The sequence below is a fragment of the Aedes aegypti genome, chromosome 1 (assembly GCF_002204515.2).
Source record: "Aedes aegypti strain LVP_AGWG chromosome 1, AaegL5.0 Primary Assembly, whole genome shotgun sequence".
In the NCBI taxonomy this organism is placed as follows: domain Eukaryota; kingdom Metazoa; phylum Arthropoda; class Insecta; order Diptera; family Culicidae; genus Aedes; species Aedes aegypti.
In genome coordinates this window covers 91,225,846-91,251,946 of record NC_035107.1, presented here as the reverse complement: position 1 = coordinate 91,251,946, position 26,101 = coordinate 91,225,846, and the positions used below count along the sequence as shown (strand labels likewise).

The 26,101-nt window shown below is 41.2% G+C and overlaps 2 protein-coding genes across 2 annotated transcripts in view; one reads left to right on the top strand and one right to left on the bottom strand.

The window, feature by feature from the left end:
- The first annotated feature begins 447 nt into the window (after positions 1-447).
- LOC5567295 (lipase 1) lies at positions 448-1,982 on the top strand. The gene is made up of 3 exons (XM_001651680.2): positions 448-617; positions 680-1,384; positions 1,440-1,982. Exons 1-3 carry the CDS (start codon positions 501-503, stop codon positions 1,836-1,838), a joined length of 1,221 nt encoding a protein of 406 aa, XP_001651730.2. The 5' UTR covers positions 448-500; the 3' UTR covers positions 1,839-1,982.
- A 3,717-nt stretch (positions 1,983-5,699) lies between these two features.
- LOC5574969 (zinc finger and BTB domain-containing protein 49) overlaps positions 5,700-26,101 on the bottom strand; it is a 125,032-nt gene continuing 104,630 nt past the window's right edge. Inside the window, exons 3-6 of the mRNA XM_001655390.2 lie at positions 9,099-9,905; positions 8,440-9,036; positions 8,207-8,381; positions 5,700-7,642 (exon numbers count right to left, since the gene is read on the bottom strand). Coding sequence (XP_001655440.2) covers positions 7,214-7,642; positions 8,207-8,381; positions 8,440-9,036; positions 9,099-9,817 — 1,920 coding nt within the window. The 5' untranslated portion in view covers positions 9,818-9,905 and the 3' untranslated portion in view covers positions 5,700-7,213. The remainder of the gene's footprint in view (positions 7,643-8,206; positions 8,382-8,439; positions 9,037-9,098; positions 9,906-26,101) is intronic.

Sequence of the window (26,101 nt, the reverse complement as noted above, 5' to 3'; positions counted from 1 at the left end):
AAACCTAAAGACACAATTATATTTACAAAAAAATACAAATTTTAATGGTACTCAAAATGATGCCAAAAATGGAGCATGCCAAAATCGGAATCCTACTGTAATATTAGGAGAAATTCTAGAATGAATCCACCTTTTTTGATCGGGCTTAGGACAACTGAGATATAGTAGGTTGAATTTAGCGTTCCAACTGATTTTGAGGCTTCGTCGTCCGTGAAAGTAAAGAATATCGTTGACGGACAAGTGTTAATTTCCAATTAATTTTCCGATTTTTCCAACAATTTTTTTTTTAATTTTGCACATACATACAGTTTAGCCATAGAAATCGACCCTATGAGAACACATTTTTCTGATAATAACGGTCTGGGGAGCACCGTGCCGATTCGTCTCTGACTAAGCGTAGTTTTCCCACGTGGTACCTGTACGGTAGGATAACAACCCTTGCACAATGACACGGCGCGATCAGTTTGTTCGATCGCGTTGACGGGGAACAATCATCCAGCATGGAACTTCTCAACGGGCTGATCATCATCGTAATTACCCTTTTGATTGCCACAGTTTATGGGAAGAAATCGTCAGTTCCGTTCCAGTTTGAGGAGGAAGATGCTGGATTAACAGTCGTAAGTTGATCATTTGTGAGGACCTTCCTTAGGGTATTTGAGTATCTTGGACCAATTCGCAGCCTCAGCTCATCCAGAAGTACGGTTACAACTTGGAGAAACACCAAGTCCTCACGGAAGATGGCTATCTTCTAGCTCTGTTCCGGATACCGCCTCGCAGAGGACCATCCACTAAACGTCCGGTCCTGATGATGCACTCCCTCATGAGCAGTTGCTCGGACTTCATCCTGATCGGTCCAAAGCATGCCCTTGGATATCTGCTAGCCGATCGCGACTACGACATCTGGCTGGGGAACGCCCGAGGTAACCGGTACTCCCGAAGGCACAAACGCCTCCACGTGAAGTCTCCGAAGTTCTGGAACTTCACTTTCCACGAGATTGGGTACTACGATGTCCCCGCTCTGATCGACTACGTCCTGGACAAAACCAACTCGGCGAAACTGCACTACGTAGGGTTCTCACAGGGAACGCTGGTCAGCTTCGTGGCCATGAGCACCCGTCCGGAGTACAACGCCAAAATACTCCAAATGCAGGAGATATCTCCGGCAGCGTACCTGGGCGAGCCGCCCAGCTTCTTCATCCGGATCTTGTCCGAGCTGGCTCCTAGTCTGGGAATCGGGTTCAACATCTCCGGATCGAGCGAGTTCCTGCCATACTGGAAGGGACAGTACGACTTCTACAATACAGTTTGTCCAGCGCCTGCCCAACTTCTCTGCCGGCTGTTGCTGAACGACGTAGTCGGCGCCAATCCTCGACAGCTGCATCCAGTAATTCAATTCTTTCCTCATAGAACGACTAGCTCAAGTCTCCTTTCATTTACAGAAAACCCTCCGCATCTTCTTGGGACACTTTCCGGCAGGGGCCGGAGTTCTCCAGATGCAGCACTACGGGCAGGTCTTCAAGGACGGCATCTTTCGACGGTACGACTACGGCGATGACGAGAAGAATAGGGCAGCCTACGGAAGCACCCAGGTGCCGGAGTACGACCTGTCCCAGGTCACGGCCCCAGTGCGGATCTACTACTCGTACAACGACAACGTGATCCCGTACAGGAACGTGCGACGGCTTGAGCGGGACCTGCCCAATGTGGTCGGGAGCTATCTGGTGCCGGATGAGCGGTTCACCCATGCGGACTTCATTCTGGCCAATCAGGTCAAGGAACTGTTGTACGATGAGATTGTTCGAAATTTGGAAGCGGCAGAGAGAGAGAAGACTAGTTGATTGAATTATATGTTCCATCGGCATCCTGTTAGTTGTAGAGGCTGCTACCGATTACTTGCATGACAACTTTTCTATAGATTTTCATTAGCTTATTTTAGAGGGATCAGTGTATTTTGCTAGGATTAAACATAAAACTAAACAACCAAACAAAGTTTCTAAGGTTAATATACTCTTTTTAGTTAAATTTTTGTTAATGCCTTATCTATTTTGAAGCTTATGTTTAAAACCTACAATATCAAGTTCCATTTCTTAACAGAAGCATCAGTGACAACCAATAGAAGGGAAAATCAAGTATAAGGGCATACTGAGAGAACGAGAGCTTTACATGAGTCTCCAGCTTTCTGAATAGAAGTCATTTCTGGAGACAAGTCACTGGACGTCTGAAGAGAAGCTCTATGGGCTTCTGGGAAAAGGGAACCGATCAGATGTCCGAGAAAACTCTGGACTTCAGGCGAGGAGTCGTAGAACTTCTGAGGAGAAGTCTACGGAACTACGGAACTACGGAAATCTGAGAGAAATCTACGGACTTCTGAGAGAACTTTACGGACTTCTGAGAGAACTCTGCGGGCTTCTGAGTGAAGTCTACGGACTTCTGAGAGACGTCTATGGATTTCTGCGAGAAGTCAACAGACTTCTGAGAGAAGTCTACGGACTTCTGAGACAAGTCTTTGGACTTCTAAGAAAGTGTACGGACTTTTGAGAGAAGTCTACGAATTTCTGAGAGTAGTCTACAGACTTCTCAGGGAAGTTTACGGTTTTATGAAATGTCTGCGGACTTCTGAGAGAACTCTACGGACTTCTGAGTGAAGTCTACGGACTTCTGAGAGAACTCTACGGACTTCTGAGAGAAGTCTACGGTCTTCTGAGAGAAGTCTACGGATTTCTGAGAGAGGTCAACGAACTTCTAAGAGAACTTTACGGACTTCTGAGAGAAGTCTATGGTCTTCTGAGAGCAGTCTATGGACTTCTGAGAGAAATTTACGGATTTCTGAGAGAAGTCTACGGAAATCTGAGAGAAGTTTACGGAGTTCTGAAAGAACTTCACGGACTTATGAGAGAATTCTACGGTCTGAGCAAAGTCTACGGACTTCTGAGTAAAGTCGACGGACTTCTGAGAGAAGTCGACGGGCTTCTGAGAGAACTTTACGGACTTCTGAGAGAAGTCTACGGTCTTCTGAGAGAAGTTTACGGACTTCTGAGAGAACTCTACGGACTTCTGAGAGAATTCTACAGACTTCTGAGACAGAGAGAAGTCTCCGGACTTCTGGAGAGAAGTCTCCGGACTTCTGGAGAAAAGTCTCCGGACTTCTGGAGAAAAGTCTCCGGACTTCTGGAGAGAAGTCTCCGGACTTCTGGAGAGAAGTCTCCGGACTTCTGGAGAGAAGTCTCCGGACTACTGGAGAGAAGTCTCCGGACTTCTGGAGAGAAGTCTCCGGACTTCTGGAGAGAAGTCTCCGGACTTCTGGAGAGAAGTCTCCGGACTTCTGGAAAGAAGTCACCGGACTTCTGGAGAGAAGTCTCCGGACTTCTGGAGAGAAGTCTCCGGACTTCTGGAGAGAAGTCTCCGGACTTCTGGAGAGAAGTCTCCGGACTTCTGGAGAGAAGTCTCCGTACTTCTGGAGAGAAGTCTCCGTACTTCTGGAGAGAACCCGACTAGAGGCTTGTAACAAAAATATAATAAAATTTCATCAAAATATGATATGCATATCATACTATGATATAATTTGGTTAGGCTCCGTTATCCATAGAACATAATAAAACAGAAAAATAACATAATGTGTTTTATTTCCCTTTAGAGATATTTGTTTGTTCATTTTTAACAACTTTATAACAAAATAAATAGATAGTTATGCATTTCAATAATATACAATATTATCGTATATCGAACAGTATTATAATTTTGATACTTTGTATCAAACATTATAACTTGGTTTGATATGTTTTTGATAGAAATAAAACACATTTAATTATGTTTATGTTACTATTCATACACTTTTTGTTATAATTTTAGTTATTTTAACAACATCCTGCATCAAGTTTGTAACAACCTATGTTCGAAAAAAACTTATAACATAATAACATATGCTGATATAATTTTGTTATGTACGCTTAGTCGGGAAGTCTCCGGACTTCTGGAGAGAAGTCTCCGGAAATCTGGAGAGAAGTCTCCGGACATCTGGAGAGAAGTCTCCGGAATTTTGTGCAGAAGTCTCCGGACTTCTGGTGAGAAGTCTCCGGACTTCTGGTGAGAAGTCTCCGGACTTCTGGAGAGAAGTCTCCGGACTTCTGGAGAGAAGTCTCCGGACTTCTGGAGAGAAGTCTCCGGACTTATGTAGAGAAGTCTCCGGACTTCTGGAGAGAAGTCTCCGGACTTCTGAAGAGAAGTCTCCGGACTTCTGGAGAGAAGTCTCCGGACTTCTGGAGAGAAGTCTCCGGACTTCTGGAGAGAAGTCTCCGGACTTCTGGAGAGAAGTCTCCGGACTTCTGGAGAGAAGTCTCCGGACTTCTGGAGAGAAGTCTCCGGACTTCTGGAGAGAAGTCTCCGGACTTCTGGAGAGAAGTCTCCGGACTTCTGGAGAGAATTCTTCGGACATCTGGAGAGAAGTCTCCGGACTTCTGGAGAGAAGTCTCCGGACTTCTTGAGGGAAGTCTCCGGACTTCTGGAGAGAAGTCTCCGGACTTCTGGTGAAAAGTATTCGGACTTCTGGTGAAAAGTATCCGGACTTCTGGAGAAAAGTCTCCGGACTTCTGGTGAGAAGTCTCCGAACTTCTGGAGAGAAGTCTCCGGACTTCTGAAGAGAAGTCTCCGGACTTCTGAAGAGAAGTCTCCGGACTTCTGAAGAGAAATCTCCGGACTTCTGGAGAGAAGTCTCCGGACTTCTGAAGAGAAGTCTCCGGACTTCTGAAGAGAAGTCTCCGGACTTCTGGAGAGAAGTCTCCGGACTTCTGAAGAGAAGTCTCCGGACTTCTGAAGAGAAGTCTCCGGACTTCTGAAGAGAAGTCTCCGGACTTCTGAAGAGAAGTCTCCGGACTTCTGAAGAGAAGTCTCAGTACTACTGGAGAGAAGTCTCCGGACTTCTGGAGAGAAGTCTCCGGACTTCTGGAGAGAAGTCTCCGGACTTCTGGAGAGAAGTCTCCGGACTTCTGAAGAGAAGTCTCAGTACTACTGGAGAGAAGTCTCCGGACTTCTGGAGAGAAGTCTCCGGACTTCTGAAGAGAAGTCTCCGGACTTCTGGAGAGAAGTCTCCGGACTTCTGAAGGGAAGTCTCCGGACTTCTGAAGAGAAGTCTCCGGACTTCTGAAGAGAAGTCTCCGGACTTCTGAAGAGAAGTCTCCGGACTTCTGAAGAGAAGTCTCAGTACTACTGGAGAGAATTCTCCGGACTTCTGGAGAGAAGTCTCCGGACTTCTGGAGAGAAGTCTCCGGACTTCTGGAGAGAAGTCTCCGGACTTCTGAAGAGAAGTCTCAGTACTACTGGAGAGAAGTCTCCGGACTTCTGGAGAGAAGTCTCCGGACTTCTGAAGAGAAGTCTCCGGACTTCTGGAGAGAAGTCTCCGGACTTCTGGAGAGAAGTCTCCGGACTTTTGGAGAGAAGTCTCCGGGCTTCTGGAGAGAAGTCTCCGGACTTCTGGAGAGAAGTCTCCGGACTTCTGGAGAGAAGTCTCCGGACTTTTGGAGAGAAGTCTCCGGACTTCTGGAGAGAAGAAAGACATAAGGAATTTCGGAATAATAACCAGCCAGCATCCGATTTCAAATCACCATGAGTTCATTTATTTAGCATCAGCTTCTTGTTCTCCTGTGAACCGAATGACATAAGCTATCTCTCCGGGTTTCAACACAGTCAGTACGGTTTTTGTTGGGTATGTGTGGGTTTCCATATAATCTAGCAGATATCAACACGAAAATACCAACTCAATTTCTTCCAGTGTAGGGTTTGCACGCAAAGAATTGCGCTTGTTGATTTTCGTTTTTTTTTCCTTCCGGATTTTACTCTCATTTTTTATAGTACTTTTAAATTTATAGGAAACCATATAGGCACATTTTCTCTTGTCTTTTTTTACGCATAGTTATTCTCTTGCTTTGTGTGTATGTATGTGTGTGTGTGTTTGCTTTATATATCGGTAATTATCTTACTTCGTTTTCTGTTTTGTGTTTTTTTTTACTGCATGGGTTTCTGTGTATGGGTATCCGGAATAATTCCTATAGTTGATTACTTTAATAGTGTTCTCTGCAGCCATCACTTTAATCTATTAAGATTGTTTGCTTGTCTTTAAATATATAATAAATGATTGCACATTCTGATGAATATATTTTTTTTTCAGTTTTGTTTATGGAAAAATAAATTAAAACAAAATAAGAACTTTCCTATTTAGAGTTGTGTTTCACAATATAAGAGAATCGTTCGGCTTCTATCAGTTTTGCTTTTTTCAATACTTAACCCTAGTTCTTCTAATGTTATGAAAAATAAAAATACCACTTTGTTTGCAGATTTGTTTCTAAGTGTTTTGTTTTTATTTGATAACGATTGTTTTGATTGTACACCTATATGGAAATGAAGTCGAGAAAGAGAGACGACATGATACAACAATGTACACTATTTAAATACGTTTTGTGGACTTACATAGGAGTTTAATAGTTAAATAAATTTTATCGTTTATGTACAACAGATTTAGAATTTTGACGTACGAGTCACACCATTAAGATTTTGTGTATATTTTTGTATCAGGAATGTACACGGAAAATGTATCACCACCACAAGTTCAGTCACTTTTGGACAAAAATCCCCCTCTCTTACTTGTTTTCCTATCTACTAGAATAAAGCTAGGAAACTAAAACGATATAAACGATAATAACGAAACATAAACGAATTTGGCTACTCAAGGAGCTTCTACTTGATTTTTCTTTGCTTTGAATGAATTCCGTCGGTAGTAGCAGCATAGTAGTCGAATGGCAGACTCGCGCGTACAATTTCTCAATCTCGAGACACGAGAGACAAATGGCAATTTGGCTGCTATAAAACGAAAACTTCTCTAAATGATAATAGTGGATATGACAGAAAAGTGAAATAACATAAGAAAGCACCGTTTCCCTAAACCTAAGTCGAAAAAGTACGAATGTGGATTCTCTCTACGAGTTAAAAGCTTACCTTTACGGACAAATATGGAACTTGTAACCTAGTTGTGTTTGTAGTATACAGATTGCAAATATTTCTGCTATCGAGCGAACAAAGTTTCATTCTGAACGAAACTTGGAACCAAACAATTACCTAAACAAAAGAACTAATCACATTTACTAGATCGCCCCGCGCAACTGTCACTTTGCTATAAAACATTTATGGCGAGCTAGATTTGATAGCAACCAGCCGATCGTGCGGTTTAGGTATTGGTGGACAGTTGTGCAGCCGCAGAAGTAGACGGGATGGCATTGAGGGCGTTACTTAGGCTACTACTGCTGCCGCCATCGGTGCCGGACGTCGAGAAGATCGATCCGGACGAGGTGGGCATTGCGGACGCCAGTGAGGATCCCGACGGAGACGAAACCGTTGCCGAGCTAGAGCTCGGAGAGGACTTCTTCAGGGCGGATATACTGATCTCCGGTTTGACACGGAGCTGCTGCTCGATCTGCGGTGTCATCATGGATAAGGCCGAGGGAATCTGCTGCGAGTGCTGGTGGTGGTGCTGCAGGTGATGGTGAGGCGATCGATCATCGTCGGAGCTGGCTGAGGCGGCTGCTGCTGCCGCCGCCGCTGCCGCCAGTGCCGTCAGCTGATCTGGATCCGGTTGGGAAGCGGCCGCTTCCTGCAGCTACGACGGAAGCGCGAAAAGATTGAGAAATACTGTTAAGGTTTCCGAGATAAGGGGAAAGGTCACGCGGCATCTAAGCTACTGATCTTCTAGCTACGACTCGACTTTTCCGAGGTATCATTTGAAGACTCGTCCGCTGAGCTAATTCAGAAACGAGCATCCAAGTCGACGCCCCAAAGAGGTCGAACTAGTCTACGCTCAATGCTACCGAAACGGGTTTTGCTAACTACACTGACTGCCCTTCTCTTCCTGTGGTCTATCCCTGAGCGAAGTGTTCCACGTTGATCGGCCAGGACGTTGCTCTTACACGGTGCTGGTGGTAGAGGACAAGTCGGGTTGCTGTAGGCCAGGAGACGGTATCGCCACCGGAAGCGGCACCGGTGGCGGAGGTGTCCGAATCATGCAAACCGCCGAGATGGACACCGCCGCCTGGTCCGCTTGCGGAGCAGCACGGTTACTCATGTCCAGCGGTGCGTCGCCGATCGGAGTAACCGTAACCGAAGCCTTGGCGTTGGCAGCTAGCCACTTGCCGGCAACGTCCTGCTGAAGCCGTAGCATACTTACTTGCTCCAGGTAGCTGGTGATGGTGGATGGAGTCGTGTGCATCAGTTCGGCCGCCCGCGGCAAGCTGATGATACCTCGCTGCAGCATGTTGATTATGTCCGTAGTGGTCGCAACTCCGGCATCATTTGGCGTGGGCCACATGTTGCTCATCCGAGACGCCGCCATGAATGGACCCCTGAAATCAAAAAATAATGATCAGCTTATGAATTCATTACAAGACGTCCTGCACTTACCGATACGGATGCTTAAGGCAGCCGTACGTCTCCCGGTATCGCCCGTACAGCGTCCCGTACGAAACGCCCAGCAGTTTGGCTGCCTTTTTCATCTCCAGCGTTTTGTTCTTGATGCCGTCCATGACTCGCTTCGTGAAAGGCTCCTCCCAGAACTGCGGCCGCCGGCCCTTGGTCAGGTAGTCGTTCATCTTGATCACGTCCTTCCACTCTTCCTGCTCCTGCGGAGTCAGAAACACGGACTGGTTGTGATCGTTCGGACTGGGCGGAGACTGCTCGTCGAACTCGAACTTGGGTCCAACGGTGGTCATGTAGTCCTGAGGGGTGTCCGGTCGTTCCAACTTTGGGATCATCTTCCGCGCTAAATGCGTATCTTCGTCGAACTCCATCTCGTGCAGCGTCTCCGGTGGAATCGTCCGACTTTGTTGCTCCAGGTAGGACGTGGCAGCTGAAGGGTGTTGTTGGTGTTGATGCGAATGGGACTGTTCATCGCGACCTTGATCGTTCGAACTATCGTCCATCATTACTGCCACCAGCTGAGAGCTGGACGTAAAAGGAGTCGAACTTCCCGGACCGCCTTCGACGTGAGATATCTTCGGGCTGCAATTGAACAATACAGTTAATCAATCGATTCGTACCATCTCCTTCAAACGTCTACTTACAGCTGCTGAAACGTGTCGTACTCCTCGTCTAGCGGAGGACGACCTCGTTTCTTTTTATTCCCGAAGTAGTTTATGGGCGAAGCGCAGCTCGCTGGGTTTCTCGGGGACCCCGCCGCTAACGGCGCCAACAGTGGCAAGTTCGGAGAATCGGAAATACGCTGCTCCAGACTGCTCACTGTCAGCGGCGTTAACGACGATCCACCTCCCAGCTGCGGAGCCATCAGCTTCTTCGTTTCCACGATCTTAATACTGTTATTATTGTTGTTATTACTGCTCGCACTGTTGCCATTCTTTACCGTCACGCTGTTGTTGTTATTGCTGGCATCACTGCCGGTGGTGCTGCCGCTTTCGTCGTCCCGCCAGGAAACCTCCGCCAGGCCCTTGATCCGCAGCTCTTCGGCCGTTTTGAGCAGCGACGCCAACGCGCCGTGCTCCACGTTGATCTCGCCCTTGTACATGAACTCGATCAGACACCGGATGTCCTCGAACTTGGCATCGCGCATGATGATGATCGGGTCCTTCTCGGTGCTGCAGTTGGTCAGCAGCTGATCGAAGTACGTACTACAGGCGCACAGGACCACCCGGTGGGCACGGATCGTTTGACCTTCGCAGGCCAGGGTCACGTCGCAGAAGCAGCCCCGGTCCAGCAGCTGCGAGAACATGGTCTGGAGATTGCTGTGGTGGTACTTCCACCGGAGGCAATACTGCTGCGGTAGCATTGTGCGGTTTTTGTTTTGGATGTTATGGCGTTTGCGTGTAGCAGTGGGCGATTCTGTCTGCAGTTGATGGCGAATTCTGTATGGCAGCCTGGAAGAAGAAGGAGATGGGAAATGTTCAAATCAGTGGCCGCGTATGATGACGCTCCTTTCCGCTGAGGAAGGATTGGATTTGAAAGTTTGCTGCAACTAGAATATGACCGAATCTCTTATGATTGTACCTTATTGACTCAAGTGACTTATGAAGTGTTTTGGAACAACTATGTTAGATAATGCTCATTTTTTACAGGTTATGGATGAGCTATGGGCCCATACAACTCTGCTGTCTGTGTTGCCGTAAACCGTTGCAAGCAAAGTTTGACTTCTAGAAAGATCTAAGAGTTGGTTGACAGCGATGAAGTTCTTCAACATTTTCACACCAATTTTCTGGATAATGCAATTTTGAGAGAGAAAAAATAATTACCGCCTATTCTCGTTGGTTTGACCACATTTAATCTGATTACTTTTTATTTGATCCCCGTTAATTTGCACATCAAAAATGGTTCAAACGTCATTTAACTCATGGAGTAAAGTGAAATGAACGCCTATGGTTCCCATGAGATACCGTACAAATTGGGTTGTTTAGTGATGAAAAATTCACAGTTCTTTGTAGCTTGATCGAAAGAGCACATTTTTCTAAGTGTAACACGATTTCATTGCGCTTCAATATCTTAATTTTGATATAGTAAATGATTAAAAGAGATTCCATTACGTCGACTCAATGACATTTCAATTTACATAATGACAGCTCGTCCCGAAGTAAAATTTACCGAGGGGTGATTCAAACGCGATTTCCATACTAAATTCAAACGTGTTTTAAAAATAGTTCCAGGGCACGGAAAATTATGAAACTTTGGATTCTGGCTCAGTTTATAACGTAGAATCAGAATATGTAAAAAACAGGACACCCCTAAACAAGCCAATTGCCGGGGATGCACGAATAATACGCAAAAAAATCTTTCGTTATTGAAGAATTCCACTCTTCTTCTCCAACCCAAGCATCAACCTCGAACGCCAGTCTCATGTGGGTAAAGTTTTACATACACGCCCTGCACTTCGATATATATAAATTTTTATGTCGTACAATTCTTCATTTTTTACCCGTTTTTTCTAATGGGACCGGCAGGTCACGCCATCCCGCCACCCGGGAGCTGAGAATATGTGGAAAAGCGAAGCGGACAACAGCGTAAGGAAATTATATGTGGTCCTATATGTATTTTCCACCACGACCACCATCCGAAAAGGAAAGCTTTTTTTTCGGAGTTTTCTTCTGGCAGTTTTCTCATTTTTTTCACGTTCCCTGCCCCTGCAGCTATGCAACCGAAATGGAATGCTGCTCGCGTTTCCATTTTTTGGCGAGGGGTCGAACGCTGTATAATCGACGAACGAAGCAGGCGTTGATGATTAATGATTTTTCTTATTTTGCAAAAAAAACGGGTTCTGAGTTTCGTGTAAGAAAATTAAAAATACTTTCGACATTCCACTTCGGGTGGAATTTTCCCTCTCTTATCATTTTGGTACATAAAACGACCGTGTCAAAAACGAACTTTTCTATCAGAAACAAATTAAATCGAAATTTGATCCAAGAAAGCCATGCTCCTCGGTGCTGCTCGGCTCAAAATTCAAATATCGATTTTCCAGTCGTAAAATTTTATTATATAAAAAGGAAACCCCCTCCGAGCCAAGAGGGACTAACGGAGAAGAAAAAACTTCCCAACAGAAATAGAAGTCCACACAAAAAATATGAAAAACGAGAACCGGTTTGTTGGAGGGAAAAAATGTCATATTCATCCCTTCGTTTCGTCACCACCATTCCGTCCTTCTCCTCCTTCATCATCATCATCATTTTCTATCTCTTCACCCTCCATTTTCGCCACCTTTCGCCGAACCCCTCGCCACCGTTGGAGATGTTGGAAATCCACGTGATCCTTTTTTTTATGATTTCGTTCATTGTGCCCTCCTTTTTTTGAGAAGGAAAATCGTCAACGTCAACGGCAGACGAAGTAGGCGAAAAACTCCGGCATCGTATTTGGTCAGGTATGCGCTATAAATTCGAGACGGAAAATGGTTCATTTTTATATCCACCCACGTGTACCTGGAATGCGACCTGGGGAATATATTACTATATATTATTACCAAATGAAGGTGTCCTCGGGATGGCTCTTGGGTGAACAGGAGAATGATGAGGGATCCAAATTACGAAAAAGAAAGCGACAGCCTTACGATGAATCTAGTTGGACATAGATGCATATCCATGCACAATGGTCCTAAAGCATTGTCCTAATTTTAGTACCAAACGCCCAAGCACATGTTAACTCAATTTTTTATCGTTTTTCGTTGATTTAAATCCGAAAAACATTTATTTTCGGTTTTTGAGATTTTATCACACTTATTGGTTTCAACTTTAATTTTGAATGTATTTTGTTTTTCGTGTGGCTTCCGAAATGTCAGATAAGAACAACCCCAGTGTTAAAAACTTGGGTTGCTGATCAACACATAAACACACAAACGTCAAGCAAATTGTAGTTCGGTCGAACCTGAATCGGGTTAGGGTTGAAACTGTGATTCAGAACGGGTTGCGCCAGATCCAACCTAGGTTCAAAAACGAATTCGACATAAGTAAACATCAAACATAATCTAAAGTGTCAAGGTTCAAATTCTGACCCATTTTTTTTTAATTTCAATATGAGGTAGCCAATTTTTGAGCTGGAAAATGTGCCAAAGTAGTAGCAAGAGCACGTTCTATTATTTAATAAAACAAATTTAGGATCTTATTAGTAGGAGAAAAGTTACCAAAAACTTGGCTGCTCCCAATAAACTATACTTTCAAGTTTAAAAAAAATCTAATTAAGGTACGAATCGAGCTTTCTAGCTGATCACACGAAATTTTTGGCCTTACAGAGTACACACCGAACGGTACTCTTACGAACTTTCTAGATAAAAGTTCCGAGGTACATCTTAAGCAGCTTTCAAGCTTAATGAGGAGAATACAGTGGACTTATTCGGGTCATCGCAGCTTGAAAGTTCACAAAAAGTTCAGCGTGAGCATCTAAAGTAACTAAAGCTTTGAAGAGTCCTAACGAGGCCCGAATAATATGCATGGGATCACAACGAGCTTGAAAAGAAAAATGGCGCGGACACTAGATTCGAACCAGCGTCATCTGTTTGTCAGGCATTCACTCTAGGTACACTAGTGATCCTTTTTATGAGAGATTCGCGGAAACTGACATAGCTGTCGAAGCGTGAGCCAAACAAACATACGTGAAAATATTTCGGTAAAGTTTCTTATTAGACACATGGTTTGAAAGCTTTACAGGAATCCTTGTTATATAAGATCCAGGACTTATGAGTTTCCATCATTTTAGGGGTATTGTTGAATATCTCATCTGCCTTAACCGATAGCACAGTGCTGTATTCGGTGAAGTTTCAGTACTCTCATCTACCTTTAGAAGTTGAGGATAATCTTTCTAGTAGAGAACTTGTCCAGTAGACGCGCTTTTTCTAACTTGCACTAGATGAACCTTGTGGGAAAGACTGTAATCGTTGCAATTTCACCTGGTGCTTAACTTTTAAGCCGGTAGTGTGAAAATTTGTTATAATGAAATTGAGCATATTTGTAGTTCACTGTCAAAATTTCATGCCCATTGCTAATATGGAAACAAAGTTACATCATGCCAAAACTGAGCATTTTGTATGAAAATCGGTTTTCACTACTATTATTGTGAACACAACTGTATGTATTAGTGAAAGATATCAGGAGTCACTAAACACAATGTGTGTATTTGCTGTCTAGTCTATGAACTGCACGCAGCTAACTGGACTATCGAATTTCATACACGCAGCGAACTGGACTGGACTATCGAATTTCATACATTTTGCCTTATGAAAGGTGGAACGATTATTGCAATACGAACGCTTTATGTATCGTTTTGGTATTACTCCATTTCAAGGCGTCGATAGGCGTGTGGTGTACGCTCGGGCCTATCGATCGCAAGGTTTTCTTTCAATTTCAGGTTGCCGCGTAAACGTTTTTTGTTTTCAAATTCTGGTTTCATAAGGCAAATTTATGAATTTCAACGCGAATTCTTGAGGCGAATTTTCATAAGGTGTTCCTATGTTTATCGATACCGTGCACCCCCGCTAATTTGAACGGTACCTCATGCAAACCATCGGGGTTCATTTTTAATTTGAACTTCTAGTCACCCTACGATCAACAGAAAATCGTACTTCAGGTCAGTGTTGTTCAGACTCATTTCCCCGAAAATAACATTTTCCGAACTACGAAGCCACGAACTACTACAACCATGCTCTATCCTCCTAAGATAGAAAAGCAGATGGTTAAGCTTGAGTACTGCACACAAAATCGATCAATTTTGATCCCAGAGAGCCATAATTCAAGTTTCGGTGAAATGAAATGAGTGAGTGAGTGAGTGCGAATCATTTCACCGAAACTTGAATTGCGGCCCACCGAGATCGAAACTGTCGGATCCCATGTGCAACACTCAAGCCCAACCACCTCCCCCTCCATCTCAGGAATACAACGCACAGTTATAACAGTTCATGGCTTCACAATTCGAATTTCGGGGAAATGAGTCTGGTCAACACTGCTTCTGGTTACCCTTTTGGCTGTTTTGTTTTGATTCTACGTTCCGTTCCACAGCGTTCCTTTTCACTTTACTCCGTTCCATGAGTTGAACACACTTAAATTATTTCACCGACTCAGTAACATTTTTCGCCGAGAACCCAACGGTAATTTTTAACGCCGAATCTCGGTACTTATTTTACCGAGATTTCGGCAATCCGAATTTTTTGCCGAGATCTCGGCGAACATTACCGAGATTCGGTAAACGTTTACCGACATCTCGGTAATAGTTTTACCGAGAATCGTCAAATTATTATCGAGATATCAGCTGTTGGGTTCTCGGCGAAACCGTTTAAGTGTGAATGACATTTGAACCATTTTTAATCTGAACGATGTGCAAATTAGCGGGGTACAAATTAAAAAGTGTTCAGATTAAATGTGGTCAAACCAAAGGGGGTACCCGGTAGTCTATTTGCGTGTTGGGTACACCACGGTATATTAGAGGGAGGCGCATTAATCTAAGCAGTCGGTGGGCGGGGAAATAGAAGTGACAGCTAGGGATTGTTTACTGCAAGAAACATAAATATGGTGTAGCGACTAGAATGCCGATAACTGCCGGCGTCTCACAAGACCTACACGGAGAAATCAGACTACCCAAAAAATAAGTTCTTTTTATTCAAATTTGGGTAAACTGCATTTAGTTTTTACCCACGGTTGCGTTGTTTTGCCTCTCTCGCAACAGCAATGTTGTCAAAAACAGAGAGAGACGCACCGACCCAGCATCGAAGTTCAATGGAATAAGCCAAATTTGGGTTCTTTCAAGTTTACCTAATGTTAAGTTGTTTTAACCTATCACGGAGACTTCGAAAGCTAACGCTGGGTAATTTTTGTTTTGCACTGAGTTGTTTGTTTTGCCGCTGTCAAATGGAAACAACCTAATGATAGGTATATATCAGTTTACCTAAATTTGGGTTATCCCACGGAAGAGCCGAATTGCGTCAAAAGAAGTCAAAGTTAGGTTGATTTGCGGCTCCGTGTATTGCCTATTGCACGGTGACGTCATCAGAAAATCGCTCTCTTTCCTCCTTCGGGAAATCTGAAAACAACGATGAAACTGGCACCATTGTTTTCAAGATTTGTTGAAGAGCGAAAGAGAGGGAATTTCGCCGTGAAATACCTAATACTGGCAGTGCCTATGCGGTAGGCCAGGTTGGCGATCGCCAAGGGCGCAAGTCTTCAGGGGGCGTCAAAATGTGTTACGCATTTAGTCAAATTTTTAGGGACGCATATATAATAAGTGTACCTTAAGTATAAATTTCAAGAAAAAAAATCTATGAAAAAAACATGAACAGTGAAAACAGTTTCTGAATCGATTCAAACAAAATATTTTGAAAGCATCACACAAGATGTTGAAATATACGTTAATAGGGTAATGACTGATAATTTCGTGCTTAAACGCTAACAGTTGGCACCAGCGGCAAAAATTACTGACAACAACCTTTCGAACATTCAGTTTCTTTCACTGGCCGCCGAGCGACGACACTGTTGTTTCTATTTCTCCCACTGATCGCGCTACGCTGGATTCTCAAACTTCCAACACAAGCGCATTAAAGAATGGTAGTCGAGAACTGTCAAAACGTATGGAAAATAATGAAAAACGTAAATTACTAGCAATTAGGAAACTGGATCAAAAAAGTAGTAATTAGAAATCAAGCGTAATGTGAATAGATAACTTTTTGTGTTTAGTTCATCTGCCATGGTGTTTTCTTTGCTTCAGGATTTCAATTTTACTACCATTGAAAAAGAGCCATCTATTGCCTTTTCAGTTTTGAATATCGCCCTATTGTAAGTTATTCAGATATTTTTTTATTATTTTACATTTTATAAATTTTTTTTAGAATAGTTCTTCATGACAATGATTTGTAATTTATTCCATGCTGCCTTTTTAATGAAACTAAGCCACGATTCATGGGCCCTTGTTTGTATAAAAATCTCACTGAAAAGATCACCATTCCGATAACTGTCTTCCAGCGATCACTAACGTTAGGATACAGTGTTTTAGAGGTCGCAAGATTTCTTTAAGGCAGAATACTTTTTGATCTTTTTGAGTATTTCCTCACGTATAAAACAATTTTCACATAAATTTTCTTGAGCTACTTCTACGAATATTCTTGATACAAATTTTGATTCAAGGCAATCATATCGGTCATGTTGTCAGTTCAAACGATTGCCTGATTCTGTAAATTTGTGCTCTTGAAGAGTTGAGGTGTGGCTTCGATTCATCTTCATCTTTTAAAATCTTATAGATAACCTCCGGATTGACTGACTCTCATATAGCTCAGCTGAAGATAAACCGAAGCAAATCTTCAAATCTATAAGAGCATGAAACCATGTAGAGAATCCGACAGCCATTCAAGCGCGAAAGCTGACCGATAAATTACTCACTGGTGATGATCGATAAGGACTTCAGCTTCAACCGCTATTAAATTTTGATTGTCTAAATTTGTTCTGTTAAAGATTTGAGGAAAACCCTTGATTCATTTCCACTCTAAATTAATTTTAAAACATTTAGTTCTTTTTTTACAAAGTCAAACAAATGATTAATTGAATTCCACATATTTTTCTATACTCAAAATTTCTTCTATATTATTGTCGATGTTTTCGTGGAAGACGGGGTTGGTGGTCTGATGGCTACCGCTTCTGCTTCATAAGCAGAAGGTCATGGGTTCAACACCAGGCCCGTCCTTTTCCTCGTACTTTGTAGTTGTACATCTCTCACCTGCTTCTATCTTCCATTCTAAATCTATCACACTCAAACTATTCGTTCATAGCAAACGCTAGAACCAGAGGCGGACAAGAAACCGTTTCCCTAACGCTTCCATTCTTCCACGCGCATGCTTTTCCTTACGCCTGATACATAGGCAGTCTGCTAACCACAAAAACAAACCTCTCTGACATGCCTTTCCCCCAATCCATACACTCCCGCATGAACTGGCGTAGATGCAGCCAGACTCCACGGTCTACAGTGCAGTATAAGTGCAACATCATTTCCTTCCCCTTTCCCCACATTGGTCTGCATTCTGACGTAACAGGCACCATTGTCGCCTAAAAATAGAAGATCACCAGCATCTATACACTGAGGATGCTTGTTAGTCCCAGATAGCCGTAGCGGTAAACGCGCAGCTATTCAGCATGACCATGCTGAGGGTCGTGGGTTCGAATCCCGCTGGTCGAGGATCTTTTCGTAAAGGAAATTTTCTCGATTCCCAGGGCATAGAGTATCTTCGTACCTGCCACACGATATACACATGCAAAAATGATCAATCGGCAAAGAAAGCTTCTCAGTTAATAACTGTGGAAGTGCTCATAAGAACACTAATCTGAGAAGCAGGCTTTGTCCCAGTTGGGACTTAACGCCAGAAAGAAAGGAAGAAAGAATGCTTGTTAGTCCCAAGCAGTCATTCCAGGGTGGCCACCAAAATCCAATTCCCGGTTTTCCCGGTATATTTTTCAGTATTTTCCCGGTTTTTATTTGTGCTAGTAAGGAGATTTTTGTCAGTTTTTGCTCACTTTTGTAGCCTTTATTTTAAAGCTACTGAACCCATATTTTTCAACAATACGCTTCTTGCTTAGGCGTATCTTACTGTCAAGACAATTGCCCCAGATGCCAAAGTAAACCATCCAGGGCCCCAAACAGTTAATGAGGTTAAAGATATTTCCACAATTTCTAATACTTCGATTATTTCTTCATTAGAATGAAAGGTTCTCTAAACCAAATAAGTTTATGATGAAAAACAGGATAGATAAATAACTTTATTTGAGAGATTTACCGGCCGAGGCTGGCACATCTCTTGAAAATGAAACGAAGCCACACAAGTAAAAGCATGTATCTGTACTTTATTTATTCTTAGTCGATAAGTAAGCTTATATCATATTACAAGCTCTTATAAATAAAGGATTGTTTTCAATATCATCTGGACTTATTTTCAATGCGATATTTTTGAGTGCTTAAATCTTCTGAAGTTTCTCAACTTCGATGTGAAACTTTAAGTTAAATAAGCTATAGAGAAGTCCAAAAAATGTTATCCCTGACAGTAAGAGGAAATATTAAAAGTAAATCGAAACTTCGTTAACCATTGGTAAAATAAAACATTTTAAAGAATAGTCAAGTCAAATCATTAATATTTAATAAGACATATTAAATGTACTATTAGTGGTGCACCTAAGGGAATACAGCTGAAACTGTCTGATAAAATCATAAAATATGTGATTTTAACTAACCAGTCCTTCTATCATTTAAATGTATGAAATTACGATATATTCAAAAATTCCCTGCAAAAACCCTTGCACCAATATTAGGAACACTGTTCCTTTAGTGGTGGTATGTTTAAGCATGGTTCCTTCAACAGCGCAATCCATTGATTGCTTATGGGGCCCTGCACTATGGGTACTGTTGCACCACTATAGGTGCAAAGAAGCAAAATTTTCGAGAAAACTTATTGTTTTAAATAGCTTAGCAATTCAATTTCGTGGATATTGTTCGATTGCTTGTCTCATTTTCGAATCGTAGATCATAGAAAAATATTACATAATCATTTATTAGAGAGGAACATGTCAAAACACACTACCTCCTCGAAGAAAGCGTTTGCCCTATTTGTACAAATTCATAGATGTTTGGTTAAATACAATCAAAGCTGTTATTTCAAATAAACAATTTTTAATGATTTGTATGTTTAGAGCTCAAAGATGTTCGTTCAAAACCGATTTTCCCGGTGACCGCTTCAAATTCCCGGTTTTTCCCGATGGATTCAAATTTCCGTCTTTTTCCCGCTTTTCCCGTTTTTCCTGGTTCGGTGGCCACCCTGCCATTCGGTTGGTTCCTGGTGTAAGTGCAGCTGATCTGGCAATACTGAAGTAGCATCCACGGACGGCTAATCAAGCTCAAGCTAAAGCTATTATCGTCGATGTTTTCGTGGAATATTTCATGTAAACTTGTCAAACGTAAAAAAACAGCTGAACTTTGAGCAAGGGGCGCTAAAATGGCAGTTCGCCAATGGCGCCATGACATCACGCTACGGCTCTGAATACCTACTGGGTCCGATACTGCGAAATATCATGCAAAATGGATTCTTGATTCGAGCTACCGCCATGTCTAGAAATTTTTTATTTTGCGGAGCTGATGTTAATTAGAGAACTATTAGAGTCGACGGAGGAATTTTGTCCACTTTGGAATTTGAAAATTGGATGATAGACAAGAAGCTGAAGACTCTTTATTACATAAAAAAAACATAACCTCACTAAGTTTGACAATTCTCAGGTCTCAGGTCTGGTTATTCAAGTTGTAGACTAAATTAGGCGATCATAGCTTGTGACATCTTGGATCTTGGAGACCGAATGTTCATTATTCTGAGAAATTTTTGAATAACCTTCAATATTCGTTGTACTCACGTTGGTCTCAAAGATACTTATCAGAAACTTCAAGGAATAAGTTGCCCTAAAGTAAAAGAATAAAATCAACCTTACAGGTAGCTCTAAATAAGTTTATAAATGGATGATTTTAGAATTATTATCAAAATGAGTACACAGTTGCTTAATTACTCATTAAGCACTGCGACATGTTCCGCCACAATTTTCGCCCATAAAAACTCTGTATTATTAAGTAAATAAAAAAAAATAGGAACCCCTCTGATGGAAAAAGCAATTTTTTAATAACGTCACGAAAAAGAAAAAAACGCGTCAAATGTAAATCAAGTCATTATTGTGTTTTTTTTCTCGAACATTATTGCGTTTGACGTCCGTCGTCCCTCACTCTTTACCGTAAGACACAGCGCGCCTGCAAGCCTACTTGGATCAACTTTGCGTCCGCCGCTAACCACCATCCCATGGCCGTTACTTTCCATCATCGTCATCAAATGAATATCACTTACTTTCGGCCTAGTCTGGCCAGCGACGCGACGACGCATGGTTCCTCTCGCTGGCCGCCGCATCAAACCTAATGTCGTGTCCGCCGAGATTCGCGGCTCGGGAAGGGCGTTGTAATCCCCGAAAACATATTTTCCTGCTTCCCACTAGGCGGTGAGAACGCTATCTTAGTAGCGATCGGTTTATGGTTACAAAGCGATTCATATCTTATCATTTTTATAAGAGTGCCTATAAACAGTCTTACAAGAAGCTGACATATGTCAGAATCCTAATGTGGCTGCCACAATGGCCGGCTTGTGCCCCTACTTCACGATCTGCAGAAATAATAAACGTATGAAGTCTTTTTAATTCAATCTTTCTGCATAAAGCTGAAAAAGATATTGCACTGTCGTTTGATGTTTTTTTGCAAGATTTGTGCCTTCAAAGTTTTGGAATATTATAGAATTTGGATTCAAAGCTGTTTCACCTTAACTTTGCATAGATCCTTGAAACAAGATTGTTTTTGGGGATTACTTCAAGATTTAAACAGCTTTGTAAACAAGACATTTTTTTTTGAAACAATGTTAAACATTAAACGTTAAACACACACATTTTAACGGAACGTTTTTCTGAAAACGAAACTAAATAACTCGGTTACTAACGGAAATGATCCAATAAAGGATGTGCCTAATTTGCATGAAAATATCTCTCTAAAAGTGAATTAGTTCAATCTTTTCCGTCAGTTTTCGGGTTGATCTCTTTTTTTGCCGTAATGTCTCATGTTTTTTTTCCTACCCGGTTTCACTTCGTTTACTCATTTTGATGGATTCATTTTTTATTACACGCCGATTTTTTGCTCCTCCGCGTCCTGCATGGATACACCTCTCGGCTCACGCTCATTGCTCGCTTTACTTTGTTATTTAGTTGAGGGGAGTAGTCCAATAATGTTTTCAACGGCAAGTAAGTGCGCGATTGCGCGTGCGTTTATGAACCACATTTCATACTTCAAACTCGAGACTTGACACAGACTCGCATTACGTAAAATTTGACCGCCCGGAGAATCGGGACCCAATTTCTCAAATGCCGTCTTGAGTTTGGTCCTTGAAAGTTTTTGTCTTGGCCAATTTGATTTGGTAGTTAGGGGCTATCTGTTTGAAAGTAATTGCACAGTAATTGTAGGCATTTGCAAATCTCTCAAGACTTTCAAATTGGGCACCAACAGATAGAACAAAGACGAAACGAAGACATAGTATTCGGGTTTAGAATGGGTACCATCTTTAGTACTACGTTTGGTCCCAAGTATAACAAATCGCAGCACACTTTTATAGCATCTCATGTAGTGCTATAAATTTTGGGGAACTGCAAGGGGAATTTCGCCTTTGGAAAGAACCCTACGATTCTGATGCAAATCATTTCAAGTTACAATGAGCCTCTGTACGTGCCATAAATTCTTTTGTTCTGATGACTTTTACTGTGCGCCGTGTGTTGGTGCTGTCTCGCTCTCTCTCACGGGCAACTTGAAAACAGGGCGCACAGTAAAAGTCAAACGTTTTATAGCATGCATAGGCTCATTCAACCCAACATTGTTTACACCGATGTAAAAACATAGAATTCAAATGACACACGTGGACCCCCGTCGCCGCCATCTTCGCTCCTTGTTTCTTCATTTCTTTGTCAATCGCAACCAGTCAGCATTATCAATTTTGGCGAGTCCAATTTCGGGCTTTTCGCTTACTCGGATGTTTTTTTTTTTCAATTGCGTTGGGCGCCTACCTAGTTTCATTTTTACTTTATTTTCATTTCCACGACCATCCGTCAGCCCCTCTGTCACTCTGTCTCGGATGACGTTTATCATCGCACCGCGCCGTCTGTTTTCCCTGCTCGTGTTTGTAAGCAACAAAGACACCAAAATTGCAGCAAAAACAGATTACCCTACCAAGCATTCGTCGTCGTCGTAGTCGTTGTTGTCGTCAGTCAGTGCCAAAGCCAACAACGAAGTTTCATGGAACTAAAATTCAAACGAAGAACAAAAACAGCGATATACCAACCTACCAAAAAGCAGCGCGTGGTGGAGGTTCTGCCTGATGCGCAAACTGTGTTTTCGTTTTGGCGTTCTGGTTTTTGTTGCCCAGTTTTTGTTCAAAAATTTGTTGTTTTTTTTGCGCGCGCTCTCTTCGGAAGACTCACGTATGGTTTACGGGGGGCTGAGGCTTTTTTGGTTTTAAAAGCTTCGCTTTTGCGTGATGGCCAGAAGAGTGCTGGCAGTGGAGTTTTTTTTTTCTGTCCCTGGAACACACACAGTACTTTTATTATTCATTGCCAGCAAACGCGAGCTGAATTTATGAGGAGCGGTGCGGAAAAAAAAAGTTTTAACGATTTTTTCGAGGATCGGCGACAAAAAACGACATTGAGTCACCCCTCGGATGGCGGCGGTGACGGTGCAGTCAAATTTCGAATCCAAGTAAGCCAGACGGAAATTGGAGGAGAATGTTGTTCTCGATTTGGGGTACAGTTAGGACAACTATAAAGGCAATCAAATGAATTGGTGATCTTACGCTAAAACGCGCTCTTCTAGAATAGGGATTAGTGCATCTTAATCGAAATTTCTAGTAATAAATTTGGAAGAAAAATCGCTACAAGCATTCAACTGATAAGATTTTCGCAATTTAAGGCACAGGAAACCGTAAATATTCATTTCAATTTAAAAAACTTTCGCAACCGAACCTCACTTTTGATCGCCAATACTCTTCAGAATAATATTTACACAATACCAATCATAAATTTATAAATTTCAAAATTGGATTTGTTGTTTGTTGCGCAGCAGTACTGAAGCACTGTGGTAAATTTGGTGAAAGTACGCCTTTAGTTTTATCACGACTTTGTAAACCATTTGATGGTTTTTAATCGGTTATAATCCCGTTACCTTTCTAATGACAAGTACAGTGGGGGACCGAAATCCGTACAGGCGCAAAATCCGTACACTTCATATAAATAGTAGGCGTTTTGTATGACGTGGACGGATTTAGATTCATTTCTTAGGTGTACGGATTTCGATCCCGCACGGTATTAAAAATAGGCTATGTTCGGTAAAAATGTGTACCATTACCTACTCTACAACTATTCTAAGGATCACGTTTTTGTTGAAAATAAAGAAAAGCTGATGCTTGGGAACTTTTAGAATTGTTTTATTAAGCTCAAATAGTTAGAACAATAGCAGGGTGCAGAACTACTTATACGCTTCCATGATTCACATGATGGCATGGTTTTTTTTTCTCGACCGAATTTGATGAAATTTTGCAATGAGAAGCCATGTTTGATTTATTTCTGACAGATTTGTAGCAAACTTTTAGAAGCCACATTTCTGTATTCCTTGATGAATTTTCGTATAATCTAATTTCCCAAGGCATATCAAGAGCTGGTTTCTCTTGGAAATTAGTTGTATAATATTGTGAGATTTGTTCGTACTTTCAAAGTGAATTCTTTATAAAGGACAATCATTCCATTTATGCCTACTTGTTATCCACAAATTATTTCTGGAACCTGGATTAACCTTTCAAAAGTTCAAAGTTTTCCCTCGCGATTCCTCCAAATATTCATTGATTCTGTCAAATCTTATACTGCGATATTTTTCTGAATGTTCGACTATAAATTTCTCAATGAATTCCTTCAAATAGTTTCCTCAAAAAAAAAAAAAAAATAGAAATTCTGTTGCGAAGTTCATCAAAAGTCTTCATGAAATGTTACCCAGGTTATTTTTTTTTATTGCTTTATTATAGAGACTTTCAGCCCTGAGCTGGTTCGTCTGGCCCCAGGTTATATAAGATTTATCTACGAGAAGTGTTTTAAAATGTCTCTTGCCTTCGAGTCTTCAGAGGAAGTTTGTTGGAGAACTTCAGAAATACTTTTGCTTCCGAGATCAGTGATAGTGGTAAAAAAATTGTGAAAAAAAACATTAGCATAATAGATGAGCAGTGTAATTTATTAGAATATTCTAAAAGAAAGGACTGTTCATTTTATAAATTTGACACTTTTTTCCCCTATTTTTATTTATTTATTGATAAAATCGTAATCGGTTTTCTCTGCGTCGTTCAACTATTATTCTACAATGCTGTGAAAATATAAGATCTTCGAAAATGCTTTTGGTTGAAGACCTAAACAGTTTTTCCAAAATTCCTTAGCTGTTCGTCAAAGTTTAACATTAGTTTTCGAAAAGCAAAAATCCTCATTTTTATAAACAAATTGTATGTTTGAATACTTTACTATTCTACTAAAGATATAGCTTTAAAAAAAATCAATTATATACCACCACTCTCTAACTTTAGGTAACTTTAGTGATTTATCCATTTATGGCCAAATTTGCTGATACACCATCCTTTCACTCCCAGCAAAAGAGAAAAGTTAAAAACCGTGTTCAAAATTAGTTTAGATTACTATAGAAACTATATTTGTATAAATGAGAGCTAAATCATGAGTTTAAACCACAGTCTTAAGTATAAATTTTACTCTTTATGGTATGTTTACTAAAAAGTCTCATACTTTTAAAATTATGTACGCATATTTATCTCTACAGAAAATTGTAAACGGCTTTTCCGAATATTTCAATTGATGATCCCAGAATAACATATTATGAAAACAATATGTGAAAAATAAAATCGATTTTATAACAGCAGTGTTGCCAATTTTAATGATTGTCAATGTACTTTAAAAGGTCTTCTAAGAATAAAGCAATTGTGTTTCTATTGTGCTTTAAATGTGACGTGGGGACTAAATAAGTAACTCTATGAAGGCGTAAGTTAATTTTCATATTAAAACTATATTAGCACTTTCATCAAGACGTACTTTAAACCAAACAATTTTACTCATATCAGCTCCCTTAAAAAATAATAATATTTTTTCTAGAAAATATAGGGGAAAAATGATTATATTATGTTTGTAAAATTGTTGCTCCAAAAATAACTTGATATTTTCTATCAGGCTTCTGATTGATAATGCTTTCGAAGAACAAGCCTTTTTTGATAATAACAAATAAAAATTGTCGAATTTTCCAGCCAATTTCTAACAATCATTATTTTAGATAACCTCCAAATATCGACTGTTGTAATCGTTATTCCATATTCATGTGAGAATGAATTATTTTGAAGAATTTTTACTATCACAACAATGTACAATACTAGTCGAACGATGTTCAGAAAAGCGATTAAAATTTCATTGATAAATTTAAAAGTTACAGCATGCACAAGGTGTCCACTTTATACAATGAACAGTCCTTAATAAAAAAAGTAATCTTTTCTAAAACATTTCTTTAGAAATAGTTTTATCAATTTTTGCCAGAATCCATGTTCTGGGATTGAACTATTCCAGGCCGGAATTCTTAGAGGCTTGCTGGCAGAACTCTGGGGGATCCAGAAGTCAAGAACGGAATTCTGCTGGAGTTTTTTTTTAATTTTTTTTTATTCATTGAAAGGGGCTTAATAATCTTTTGATTTTTCCCCTCTAGAGAAATGATTATAACTAATCACTAGTCTCCTTCTTAAGCATGACGCTTTCTATATGAACTACGCACAACGTTTTTATATTCTGAAAACCAACTATAACCGAAACTAAAAAAGAGGTAAATTGTAGGAGTTTTGAAAAAAAAATCTAATTCTTATACATACGACAGTAGGGCGGTTCACAATTTAAAAAATGTGTGAGAATCCAATCTCCCATGTGTTCCTTATCATCTTTACCATAAAAATAGTGTTCTGAGAAATTGTCAGCTTTCT

Coding starts and splice junctions, on each gene's coding strand:
- LOC5567295 (XM_001651680.2), top strand. CDS start 501: ATGGAACTTCTCAACGGGCTGATCATCATCGTAATTACCCTTTTGATT. Junction 618..679: donor AAGATGCTGGATTAACAGTC/GTAAGTTGATCA, acceptor ACCAATTCGCAG/CCTCAGCTCATCCAGAAGTA. Junction 1,385..1,439: donor ATCCTCGACAGCTGCATCCA/GTAATTCAATTC, acceptor TTTCATTTACAG/AAAACCCTCCGCATCTTCTT.